This window comes from Neophocaena asiaeorientalis, unplaced genomic scaffold (genome assembly GCF_003031525.2).
Source record: "Neophocaena asiaeorientalis asiaeorientalis breed wild unplaced genomic scaffold, Neophocaena_asiaeorientalis_V1.1 scaffold177, whole genome shotgun sequence".
In the NCBI taxonomy this organism is placed as follows: domain Eukaryota; kingdom Metazoa; phylum Chordata; class Mammalia; order Artiodactyla; family Phocoenidae; genus Neophocaena; species Neophocaena asiaeorientalis.
In genome coordinates this window covers 17,199,193-17,212,291 of record NW_020172779.1, presented here as the reverse complement: position 1 = coordinate 17,212,291, position 13,099 = coordinate 17,199,193, and the positions used below count along the sequence as shown (strand labels likewise).

Here is a 13,099-nt window from a genome sequence, read left to right as displayed (position 1 = left end):
GAAGATATATAAATGGTCAATAAGTGCACGAAAAAGTACACAAAATCATTAATCAACAGGGAAATGCAAATTAACACCACAAGAAAATACCAATACCCTATCAGAATGGCTAAATTAAAGAGACTGACAACATCAAATATGGATTTAGATATATGGAGCAACCACAACTTTACATGCACTGTTCTAGAAATGTCACAAATACAACCACTTTGGGGAAAAAATTATGGCAATTCATTATAAAACTAAATACACAGCAATTTAAACCCTAAATATTTACTAAAAATAAATGAAAACGTATGGTCACAAAATGTACGAAAAGGTTCCCAGAAATTTAATTATAATAACCCCAAACTGAAAACTGCCCAGGCAAATGGATAAATACATTGTGGTATTTTCAGGTACTTGATTATTGTTCTGCAATCAAAAGAAATTAACTACTAATATATACAACAGTGTACATAAATCATGTACATGGACACTCAGAGGAAAGAAAAAGGAAAAGCAGAGTAAAAAGAAGATCAATTTAGGCCAAATCTGAGATGATCAAGATTTTAGAATTAGACTTTAAAGCACCTATTGCAACTGTGCCAAATGTCATAAAATAACACTTGCAGTGAATAAAAATCAAACTTTTTTCTAGAATAATTAGGGAATATTTTAAGCATTTATGTGCCAAACCCTATGGCCAAGCATTTAACATGGATAATCTTATTTCTTATCAATCCAACCTTATCTTACAAACGAAGAAAACTACAGCAGGAAGAAGTTGAACAGGCTGTCCAAAGTCCAAAATGTAACTCAGAAGAATAAATTTTAGGGCTCCGCAACTCACACCAAAGTCAAACAGAAGGGACAGAATCACCAAATAAGGTTTCACCTGATTGTAAAAGTATGTGTGTTGGGGCGTCGTGCTAAGGGAGAACACCTCAAGAACACACCAAACAGAACGTAAACGGAGCGTGCGCTCCCTTGTGATAAGCTCTGACACACCTGCAGTGCAGGCTCACGGTCTTACCTTAGGGAACTGTTTTACAGGAATCAACACTTTCTGTCCCAGCTTCATGTTCTTATTAATCACCACATCAATGTACTTTTCTTCGTCCTTGCCTTCTCCTTTGTGAAACTTTTCTATTTCTGTGGAAGAAAAACAGACAACTGTGAAGTGTCTGACTTAGAACTCCAGAGGCTGGGGGTTCTCCTTAGCTCTATGGTGGCAAGAAACCCAATACAGAATATGGACTTCAGATGGCTACAGTTTTTTCAAGTAATGACATACGTCCCATTGCATGGATGATTCTCCACCAGTACAGCGGGAAAACGCACATACCAGGGCACTACAACGTGAAATCTCAATCGCCCAAGCTAATGGAAGGGAACAAACACAAACATAAAAATAGATTCTTTGGGGCCTTTTGGAATGCTAGGAAAAGGCCGATCAAATGGCAAAGAAAAGGCAGAAACTATTCTCAGCTCACCGTTACCAAGCACCGACATCCCTATTTATCAAACCCCGCCTGGCTCTCCAAGGCGTTTCCCATCAAGAACGGGTTCTCCACGATGGCATTAAAAGCCCTGGACAACCTTCTGTCAGTCGACCTCCCCAACCAAATCCTCCCTCCTCACAAGTGACAAGCCCAATTACAAGCTCATGGCTTTGTTAATGCTCTTTTCTCTCCTTGTGATGTTATTCTGATGATGTCAATTTCACACATCTCCTTCGAGATTCAACCACATTAAATACTACTTTTCACGTGTTACGGTCCCTCTCCTCGACTGGGCAGCAGCAGCAGCAGCAGCAGTGGGAAAATCAGTCCCTCCCACCACGATACCCACAAAGCACTTCATGCACAATTCTACTACCATTTCTAGCTTAGCTCTGCAGCTTCCGACCAAAGCTTCTAAAAATAAAGATAATTACTGAGTCTCCAAATGAGCTGATCATTTTGTTTCCTTTCTTGTATTATCCTAAGTTTTGATCCTGTAAAACTGATCATTCTATATAGAATCTGCATGGGAACAATATACACTGAAACAGAAGGATGTGAAATGTAAACGTTTACATAGATAATTCTTGTTATTGTTGCTGGGAAAAATTCTTCCAGGGTACTTTTAATGTTGACATTTTTCTATAAAAATAAAATACACATATGGTGAAAAGTTAAAACACTATCATAGAATATAAAAGTAAAAGAAAGTTTCTCCTATACCCATACTCCAGAGGTAATAATAAAGAATGTTATATACTCTTTCAGAAATTTTCCATGAATAAATCAGCACACGGGCATGCACATATACAATGTGTTTGAAAATTGTAGAACTAACGGTGGATATGAGCTAAATTAGCTTTGTTTTCCTCAGTAAAGAGCAATAAGTCACATGTCACCTGCTCCACTGACTTCAGCTTTAATCAGTAGAAGAAAATAAATTCCACATTTTATTTTTATTTATCCATTTATGCTATAATTGGGAGTACCTTTAGCGAGTTAGAAGACTTAACAAAATTAGGTACACTGAAACTTACCAGAAAAAAGGATTTTTAATGTTATGCATACATTTGTCAAAATATTTAACTACCTATCTTCTTTTTAAATAACAAAGCATTTTTATAATTTTGAGAACCTAGATGCATAATGTAATATTTAATTCCCTAATCGGCACTCAAAATGTTATTCCTTGCATCAGTGACATTTAACATTTGAAGTAACATGGAAAGTCATAAAGGTAAGATTAAAAAATGAGAAAAAATTATATATTTTACCATATAGTAAAGTTTGAGATATGTCTATGATTTTAAAGAGGAGAGTAAAATTTAAAAGAAAAAATATATAAAATACCTCATTTCCTCTCCAGTCAACTTTGCAAATCTTATATTGCTAAAATACCTAGTTGTTACATTAAGTAAGCTTTGAAATATGTTGAAATATATAATAATTCACTGTTTAAGATCTATTTAAGAAAAAAGTTTAAAGCCCGATGTCATGTTCAAGCATGTAGGTTTGCATGTACTGGACCTAACACACCACACAGCAGTGGAAAGAGTCCCATTCCTGTCACTGGCATCAAACAGATCTGGTTTTCAGCACAGCTCAGGCCCCTGTGACCTCCTGTGGTAACATTCAAAACTGCTCAAAACTTCTGTTTTTTTAGGCGTTGTTCAATCAACAATTTTGCATTTTCTGCTTGACTGAAGATTATAAATAGGTTGATGTTTTTATAAAGTCCAATAAAGTAATATGCAAAGTAACAGAAGTGTACAAGATGATTTAATGAAATCTTGAAACTGTCCCTAACTGGGAGTTTCATATTCTAAAACTCAGGCTACTACCCCTCCGGTCTTCCTTAGGGAAGGGAAGGCACTGGACACCTACCAAGGTGGATTTAACCTTTTAGTAAATTGGAGCATATGAAGGTCAACCATAGAAAATCCAGCCAGATGTTCAAGGTGGAACACATAGGGGATTTGACTTTCACTAATCCCTAGATTACATTTGTTACATATATTTTAAAATGTACCAATGCCATCTCCCAGTGCAGAAATAATAAGCGAATGTGTGATTAGGTTTTAGATGATGGAGGGGATTAAAATGCTATGCTTTCAAACCATGGACACCAAATTTCTGTCAACCTGGAAATCTAGTGTCAGTTATGTCTTTTTTGGCTTTTGCTTTTCCATTTCCTTTTGCTTTTTGTCTTGGTCCCGTACGGAGCCTCCCTAAGCAATGGCCACTTACATTTTAGCCTACCAAATATACTAAAATCCACTAATCCTCTAAAACACAGCAAAATAATCTTTGAATTTAAATAAGTTAAATTTCCAATATAAGAAAAATTAGTGAATTTTCATTAAAACTGCTTAAGGGCTTCCCTGGTGGCACAGTGGCTGAGAGTTCGCCTGCTGATGCAGGGGACGTGGGTTCGTGCCCCCGTCTGGGAAGATCTCGCTGGGCCCGTCAGCCATGGCCGCTGAGCCTGCGCGTCTGGAGCCTGTGCTCCGCAATGGGAGAGGCCACGATAGTGAGAGGCCTGCGTACCGCAAAAAAAAAACCAAAAAAAAACTGCTTAAATTCTCTCACAGAATCAAGCACATCTAAATTGACATTTTCCTTTGTCCCAGCAACTCCATTTCTACAAATTTACCCTACAAATATACTTGGATAGATTATAAAATATTACATACAAAGTCATCCATTTAAAGCACTGTCTTTAATAGCAAAACACTGGAAATCATCTAAATGTCTATAATTAAGAACCTGGTTACGAAGCTAGGGCACAGCCATACAACGAAATCACATACAGCTACTTTACAACGTCAGGAAACTCTTTATGTTCTGAGAGGAAAAGGTCTCCACCAAATAACTGTTTAGTACACGTACACACATACACAGTGTAAAACAGTGTAAGAATATATGTTCATATTCATTTGTATATGCACAGGAAATAGCTCACTTCTTCTATATAAGAAACAAGTAACAGTGATTAACTGTCAAGGGGGAAATGCAGTGGATAAGAAACAGGAATAGGTCTTTCACGGTATCTCTTTTACATTGTTTTAAAATTTTGAATTATGTGAATATTTTACCCTTCAAATTTTAAATCTTTAAACACTTTGGCAGAATTTTTTTTTTAATATTGGAACAGAATAAAATAAGAATGTCTACAGAGATTGCCATGTTTATATTTTGCGTCTTGGCTGAAAATCCAGAGCTTGACTCTCTCTTGATCATTCATTTAAGCTCTTCATTAAAATATTCTTTCACTGAAACTGTGATGAGGAATTTACCTGGACTGCCTATCCCACTTGAAGCAGCAGATGTGTTTCTGGAAACTACATGCACAATATTTTATCTTGAGAATCCAATAATACTTCCAATGCAATGGGGTTCACACAGTGAGGGAGAGAGGAACAGGTATCCATCCAAAAAACACTGACTGAGGTCTGATACACTGGAGAAACTGTACTGGGTGCTGGGAAGAAAATACACAGAATCTGTGGCATGTAAACAGACGAATTTAATATAATGTACACAGTGTTGCAGAAAAGGGACTAACAGCTTTGGAACTTGGAAAATTATTCAAAAAGCTGGCAAATGCGTGCTAAGTTCTTAAAGGATGAGGAACAGAGTTTGCCAGGCAAAGAGCCGATGAGTTCTTCAGTGAAGTAAAGTAACCCTGGGTAACACCAGTTCACATTCCCTCATCTGACCAGTTAGACTGTACAGTTGATACATGGAGTTTTACTCCCCCCGCCTTTTTCTCCTTTAACAGTACAAAATAGAATAAATCACACAAGTAATCGTGACGAGCTCCTGCCACTGCAGAGCCAGTCAGTGAACAAGCTGAGACATGGACTCCATTTCCTCACCCCACATCCTGGGTTCCTGCAGAAAGAACCAGGGTGTGAGAAGAGGGGGTAGTTCTCTGCGGCCAACACAGAGGAGAAATGAGGACAAAAGCATGAAAAGGCAGGCCAGGTTCTTAAGGTCAACACTGATATACTAAGGGTCCAGTAACAACAGGGAGATAGTGAGAGCTGTCATCTAAGGAGTGAGGTGATGGGCACCAGCCTCAAGGAAAGGGGGGCCTGAGCAGAAATGGATGGAGTGTGGAGAGAGAGCGCAGATGACAGCACAGCTGGATGATAAGACAATCTGTCCCATGAACAGCGCATGAGGGATGGAACTAGAGGGCTTATTTCTAAGCCCTCTAGTTTGGACAGAAAGCCATCAGAGAGGCAAACCCTTCGTATTCAGAGGAGGCATCAAGCCCACAGGACACCCGGGCTGGAGCAAACACACAGGCGTGCCTGCACACCGAGTCTCCCCTCCCTTGCCCTCTACCCCTAACCTAATGCCCAGCTTTTAACGGCTTCTAAAGCACCAGCTCACCGAGGTTCAGGCTTCTGCACTTGTTCCCCAAGACTGGAACACTTCTGGGGACTTTTCCTGGAATACCAGCCTTCTCTTTGGTGCCTCTGCCTAGATTCCACTTCCTAGAAAGACTGTCTTTGAATTCCCAGACTAGTTACCCAAAACAACGCAGCATTCCAGCATGATACTCACCACAGGCGTTAACTTCCTACTAAATGTCTGTCTTCTCCAACAGACTGCCAGTCCCCTCCCCACACTTAACTCCTTTCGTGGTCCTAACAAAACTGGGAGGCAGGAAGGGGCAAGGAAAGGGAAAGAGAGACTGCATGGAGAGGGCAGCCTGGCAGGGGTTGCAACTTCCCCAGAGGAAGCAGCCAGCCTGTGCTAACCTAACAGGGGGGAAGCCAAAGAGAACACACACTGGGATCTCACTTCCTCCTGCAGACCTGCTGCTGGTGGCTCCACGGGGGAGGGGCAACCCAAGCAGAAGCCAGAGGGTGACAGTGTCTGCTGATGCAGCCCTCAGGCACCCACATCAGCCCCGGGCACAGAGCGGAGGAGGGTGAAAGAGGAACTGGTGAGGCAAAAAACAGCAATCCAGCCCCACATCTTTGGTAACTGAAGGAAGCTTTAAACAGTGTCTGATGCCTCCGATACATACAAAAGTTTCCTTTTGGGCTTACACCACATATAATATTACACAGCAAAATACTGAAAAGTAACGAAAATCATTTTAGAGATCACTTATTACGACAGTACTAAGTAAATAATAATTATCATGACTTTGTTGACAATGATTCACCAGGTTAAGGGCTGCATGTTTGACTTAAGGTCTCTCTTTATTCTAATGAACTTATGATCTATCACCTTCATTTTACAGAATAAGACCCTGAGGATTCAAATGGGTTCGAAGCTTGCCAAAGGTTGGACAGTTCGTAAGTACCAAGGCAGGATTCACGCTAAGATTCAGCTAACGTTAAAGCCTGTTGCATTAGCTGTTTAAAAGCTATGTAATAAAAATTCACGAAAGGTTCAGATAAGTATAAATAATACAAATCAGCCTGCACAATTAACTACTAGGGCAGACAGTAATATGGTCAAAAGCCGCCCCCCGCCCTTTCCCAAGGACCTTAACTATGTGTGAACTTACTAAAGGACAGGGGTTAGCCTGGATCTATAATGAAACAAGAAGTCCACATAAGCAGAATGATAATACCTACATGCTCCACATTCAGACAGCTATTTCAAAATAACACAAGAGCCTAGTTGGAGGATTTAAAATGATCTTAAAATATATATAGTGTTCACAGCCATTGTAAATTCTGTTTGACAGATTACTAAAATGTTATTATGCCTTCTGGTCAGAAAAGATATTCCTTAACCTCCAACATGACAAATGTTTTCACAACGGAATTATTTTATTTAAGCAATCCAAACCTAACAGAACACCTATTAGATTCAAACCAGAGCTGAGTACACTAAAACCTGCCCAGACTAGACTGATTCATACAGCTCACGATCTTGCAAATAATCTTCCATAAACAGAAATAAACAGCACAGCAGAATAGAGATGCGTATCACTATCTGGTAAGAATAAGCTCATCATAAACACACAAAAATATACCATCCGGGGAGCAAAAAACAGTCAATACTTTAAATATTAAAATGCTTGGAAGTAAACCTCTTTTTATGAAGACAAGACAGTGCTAATAGTTGTATGCAAAGTCTCCTTAAATACATACACAAGGCATAAGATTAAAACATACACACAAGGAAATGACAGTCAAATTCCTCCAGGGAGGAAAAGGAAGATTGATAAGGAGGGAGGGAGAGAGGAGGGAATTACAGCTGACCCTAGAACAAGGAGGGGTCGAGGGCGCTGATCCTCCCCACAGCCCAAACTCCGTATGTAACTTATAGTTGGCCCTCCGTATCCACAGTTCCTCTGTATCCACGGTTCCGCACCTGCGGAGAAAACCATTATTTTCTGTTTTTAAAAAATCTGCGTAAAAGCGGACCTGCACAGTCCAAACCCATGTTGTTCAAAAGTCAACTGTAATTCTACCCATCATGGATAATTAACAAGAATATAACAATAATACTGGCAGCTGGAATTTATTTACTGACTATTGTCCAGGTATTTAATCCTTGTAACCATGCAGCAGAGTAGATGTAATCTTCATTTTACAGAAAGGAAACAGCTGCTTACAGAATCCAGTGATTTAGCTAAGATCCCAGAGCAGGCCCGGATCTAGGATTCCAACCCCAGCGTATCTGATTCCTAAAGCCACGCTCCCCTCCAGTTTCTTAGTATCACTGTAGTAAAGGGATCTTGATTTTGAGTGAGAAAAAATTCTTTGGATTATTACTTAGTTTGGGGGGAAACTAACCAAGTTATTACAAGTATCAAAAGAAATGATGTTTATCAAAGTGCTTTGAAAACTATAACACATAATGCAAATACAGGTTATTCTTGTTTACTCAATACAAAGCCTAAATTGTGATGACTGATTTACACGTATCTCACTGTAGAACGGATTTCAAGAAGAATTTGTGAAAGCAATATGATTCTACAAATTCAAATCAAGGTTAACTAAAAAATTCTGAGCACTACTCAGAATTATTATAACAAATTTTATCAAATTATTTTTAAGAGAAAAAACATGCTTCCGGTGTACTGGCCCCTTTTCATCCCCTTAAATATATGCAGTCATTCACCAAACAAAAGGCATCACGGCAGAAAAAAAATACAAAGATAAGACACGTTGATCATTCAATGCCCCAGTGAAATGTAAATTTACCATCTAAACAAGGGGAACGACTCAAAGACCTTCGGAGATGAGGAGGTCACTGGAGTTTGGTACTAAAGTCTAACAATTTTCAAAATCAACTTCTGATTGCAAATGGTTTTTTTTTTTTTTTTTTTTTTTTAAGAGAGTTTGAGCCTTATTAGTAATGGCAATGGGAAAGCTTAAGGATTTTTTTTTTTAATTAATTAATTTTTTTGTTGTGCTGGGTCTTCGTTTCTGTGCGAGGGCTTTCTCTAGTTGCGGCAAGCGGGGGCCACTCTTCATCGCGGTGCGCGGGCCTCTCCCTATCGCGGCCTCTCTTGTTGCGGAGCACAGGCTCCGGACGCGCAGGCTCAGTAGTTGTGGCTCACGGGCCCAGTTGCTCCGCGGCATGTGGGATCCTCCCAGACCAGGGCTCGAACCCGTGTCCCCTGCATTAGCAGGCAGATTCTCAGCCACTGCGCCACCAGGGAAGCCCGCAAAGGGTTTTTATAATTTTAAAACCATAAACACCAAGGAATGTAAATCAGAGGTGAGATGTTCCTTAAAATTGGTAGAAGGACTCTAACAAGTTGAACAATTACAGTATTCTAGACACTACCCTGGTTGCACACACGAAGGCCACAGAACTTCTCAGAGCGCTGGGACAGGAATTACCACCCCCTTTTCTCCTGTACACCTAGTAAGTGGCAGAACTAAAGTTTGACTGCAGGATTGTCTGACTCTCAAAAGGTTTGCTTCTCCCTCAAAATACTCACAACTGGCTTCTGTGAAATAAAATTCATATTTTATGGCAAGAAAAGAAAACTTGAAACATAAAAAGGTTTCTCTGCCCTTTGGCCTCCTCTCTCCCCTCTACTGTGCATTGTGGAACTGCATTAGGCATCAACCAAACCTCCCCACTGGCAGAAATACCTGCTCAACCACGAGGAGCAACATTCTAGAATCCACAGGACAACTCCTTAAAAGATACCCTTCCTTCTGAATCTTGTAAGGGGTCACGCTGACCCATGACCCACTACCTGCTTTGTAAGCTTAGATCTGGATTGTGTAAACTGTCAATAATACATCATTTAGAATACAGCCCTCTGTCTCAAACACGTATATAACTGCGCTTTGGTTTATATACGTGACCTCTGGAGCCTGAACCGGCAGAACAGTTCCCAGAACTTTCTGAGAGGTTGTTCCTGGGTTATAACCCTCAATTTGGCGCGAATAAAATTTCAGATTGACTGATTAATTTCTGTCGACACTTCAAAACAAAACAAAACCTTCTGAGCCAACAGGTAACATAACAGATTAAATTCCACCTCCAATATATGAACAGAATGTTATAGGAATAGTCAGTCAACTGCATTCACTGAATACCCGCTGTTTACTGAGAAACATAACAGGAGCAACAGAGGAAGATGAAAACATAATAAAAGTACAACAGCGCAAACTAATTTCCAGGATGCTTCTAGGCACAACAAAAGATCAGGGTTCAGGGTCCCCCATTTTTACCAGTCCTAATGGTTAACACTGGCAAATTTCTCTCTTGACTCACTTTCATCTGGTAGTAAGGAAAGTTCTGAAATAAGTATTTATTGAAACTGGTTGCAAAGAAATGTCTCAGCTTCTCCTTTCACCCAAAAAAGGCAGAAAGATGAACCTAGACAACAGAGAAAGAAGAGGCTAGGAGTTCTTGCCAACACAAACTGACCAATTCCAAAAGATTCAGGATTACTCTTTTTTTATTTTATTTTATTTATTTTTGGCTGCATTGTGTCTTCGTTGCTGAGCACGGGTTTTCTCTAGTTGCGGCAAGCAGGGGCTACTCTTCATTGCGGTGCGTGGGCCTCTCACTGCAGTGGCTTCTCTTGTTGCGGAGCACGGGATCTAGGCCCGTGGGCTTCAGCAGTTGTGGCCCGCGGGCTCTAGAGCACAGCCGCAGGGTCAGTAATTGTGGCGAATGGGCTTGGTTGCTCCGCGGCATGTGGGACCTTCCCAGGCCAGGGCTCGAACCCATGTCCCCTGCGTTGGCAGGCGGATTCTTAACTACTGTGCCGCCAGGGAAGCCCAGGATTATTCTTAATGTATCCCAATGCATTTGTCAAATGAAGATCTGGTAAACCCACAGACTAAATGAAGACAACAATACATCAGGTTAATTGAAGTCAATAATGACTTAAGTCAGTAACTACTGGGAGGAGGAATGGGATTAACTACTAAAGACAAGAAAAGGAAAACCTACTGTTTAGTTTTACCTGCCTAAGGGTTAAACCACATTTCTCACTTTTAATTGCAAACATCATTAAGTATACTGCAAAAGACCAGCTATCTTAAACAATTATCAGGCTCCAGAGGTCACCAATTAGAGCCCTGCAAGGATTTGAATTAAAAAAAGGTTTTATGATTAGGTGAAGTAATGATCCAAGAAAGAGATTAGTTCTGTTCAGACTGCACTCATTATAAAACCCATTTCCTTTGTGTGAAGAGTCAATGTCTTTCTCATTTATCCCGCAGGCATTATCACACTTTGAGATAGAAATATGACTGTACTAACGATATTCTATAACAGCCATATAATACAAGCATTTTGCTCTCCTTTACTTTCATATCTAATAAGATTACCAATGAATATTCTCTATTGGTTAGATATACAATAATACAAACTCTATGGGTGTGACAGACTGTTCAAAATAAATTCAAAGTAGGATACAATCATGCTTTGGCTCTACATTTTTAGGTCAGTTTCAGAAGCATAGCCAGTCTCTATTTATGCAGCAAAGAGTAAGAATAATTGGGGGAAAATAATCCTTAAGACATTAAATCATATTTTTTCATATAATGATTACTTACAGGTTCACCTTTATAAAAATAATTCTAAAAATAAATAGCATGATCAAGGATTACAACCAGATCCCCAAGAACACTGACTCTGATGCTGTTTAAAAGGCATATTGACGAAATCATGAGAGATATGCTAGAATAATAAACGTCACTAAAAAAAAAATGCAGCTTAGTATTAGTACAAAACATACAAGAGGGCTTCCCTGGTGGCGCAGTGCTTGAGAGTCCGCCTGCCTATGCAGGGGACACGGGTTCGTGCCCCGGTCAGGGAGGATCCCACATGCCACGGAGCGGCTGGGCCCGTGAGCCATGGCCGCTGAGCCTGCGCGTCCGGAGCCTGTGCTCCGCAACGGGAGAGGCCACAACCGTAAGAGGCCCGCGTACCGCAAAAAAAAAAAAAAAACATACAAGATGCCTAGGATACTATATTTCCCTCACAACTCAATGCTCTTCTAAGCTACCTAAAAACTGCCGAACAAGCATAAAACACTTTTTAAAAACAAAATACAATTACAGCAGAAACATATTTTGTCACTTAGATTTAATCATCATAGAAAGTTAAAACACTGATAAACAATCCAGCTGTACACACTATTTAATAGTCACAGCCTCTGAGGACAGGATATATCTCTACACAGTTACATACAAGTATTGAAAATGAGGACACCTTCCCACATCAATTTAAAGCCAGGATGTGTTACCCGTACTAGGTCATTTTCCAGTCACATTTCATATTTTCCTTCTCCTTACGAGTCAGATGCTATCTCTCCACGGTGGACATTCCCACTGGGGGTTTTCTTAAAGGGATTTGTCAAGTTATGTATAGATCTTCACATTCTAGACCAAGCTGTACATTAAAATCATCTAGGGTCTTACAGAAAGATAACTACACTGAGGCCAGTAAACAGCATTCTTCTGTTTTCATTTTGTCCTTCAACCATGCAGTATCTGGTTAAGCAATCATGCACTCCAGTGGGTTCCACTTGTCAAATCTACTGACAACTGGGCCATCTATTTTAAGGCTGAAAATACAGATAACTTTTAACTTCATAGAACTGCACCGCATGGCCTACCCAGGCAAATAAGACACAATCAAAGGATAAATACAGAGCATTACTTTGACTAAAACTGACAACTAGCATGTTAGGTTAATGTCTGACTGTCCTCTATTCTCTTTTCTTAAACAGAGGTGGGATAATTTATTGATCTATTCTATGAACGAGTAACAAACTAAGATGAGAACACAGAGACTAATAACATGGACAGGAATCCAGAGAAGTGTTCCCCTAGACTTTCAAGAATCTACCAATTTTCACAGCAACAATGGTTACTGGCTCACCAAATGGTCCCCACACATAATGAGATATATAGTACATGTAAAGTATCACTATTTCATTGGGGAAGGGGGATGACAGGAGGAGGAGGATTAGAGGGAAAAAAGAAGTCTAAAAGGCTCTATAAGGGAGGAAATAATGGGGAAAATTGAGAAGTACTATCTAAAAAAACCAACTGAAATGCTTATCCTAAAGGATAAATGATTCAGGAGAGAATCATTAACTTATATACAATTATTTCTGCATGTCATACAAAAGAGAGATTAGATTTGGTCGG

At 39.8% G+C, this 13,099-nt stretch overlaps 1 protein-coding gene across 3 annotated transcripts in view; it reads right to left on the bottom strand.

Moving 5' to 3' along the window:
• The window catches only part of KHDRBS3 (KH RNA binding domain containing, signal transduction associated 3), a 155,425-nt gene that overhangs the window by 102,067 nt on the left and 40,259 nt on the right, over positions 1-13,099 (bottom strand). Inside the window, exons 1-3 of one of the 3 annotated variants that reach the window (XM_024741263.1) lie at positions 6,060-6,258; positions 4,781-4,965; positions 1,016-1,134 (exon numbers count right to left, since the gene is read on the bottom strand). In XM_024741263.1, the coding sequence (XP_024597031.1) occupies positions 1,016-1,063 (48 nt within the window). In that variant the 5' untranslated portion in view covers positions 1,064-1,134; positions 4,781-4,965; positions 6,060-6,258. Of the gene's footprint in view, positions 1-1,015; positions 1,135-4,780; positions 4,966-6,059; positions 6,259-13,099 lie in introns of those variants that run through there. The other 2 variants (XM_024741262.1, XM_024741261.1) reach the window with 2 other exon arrangements.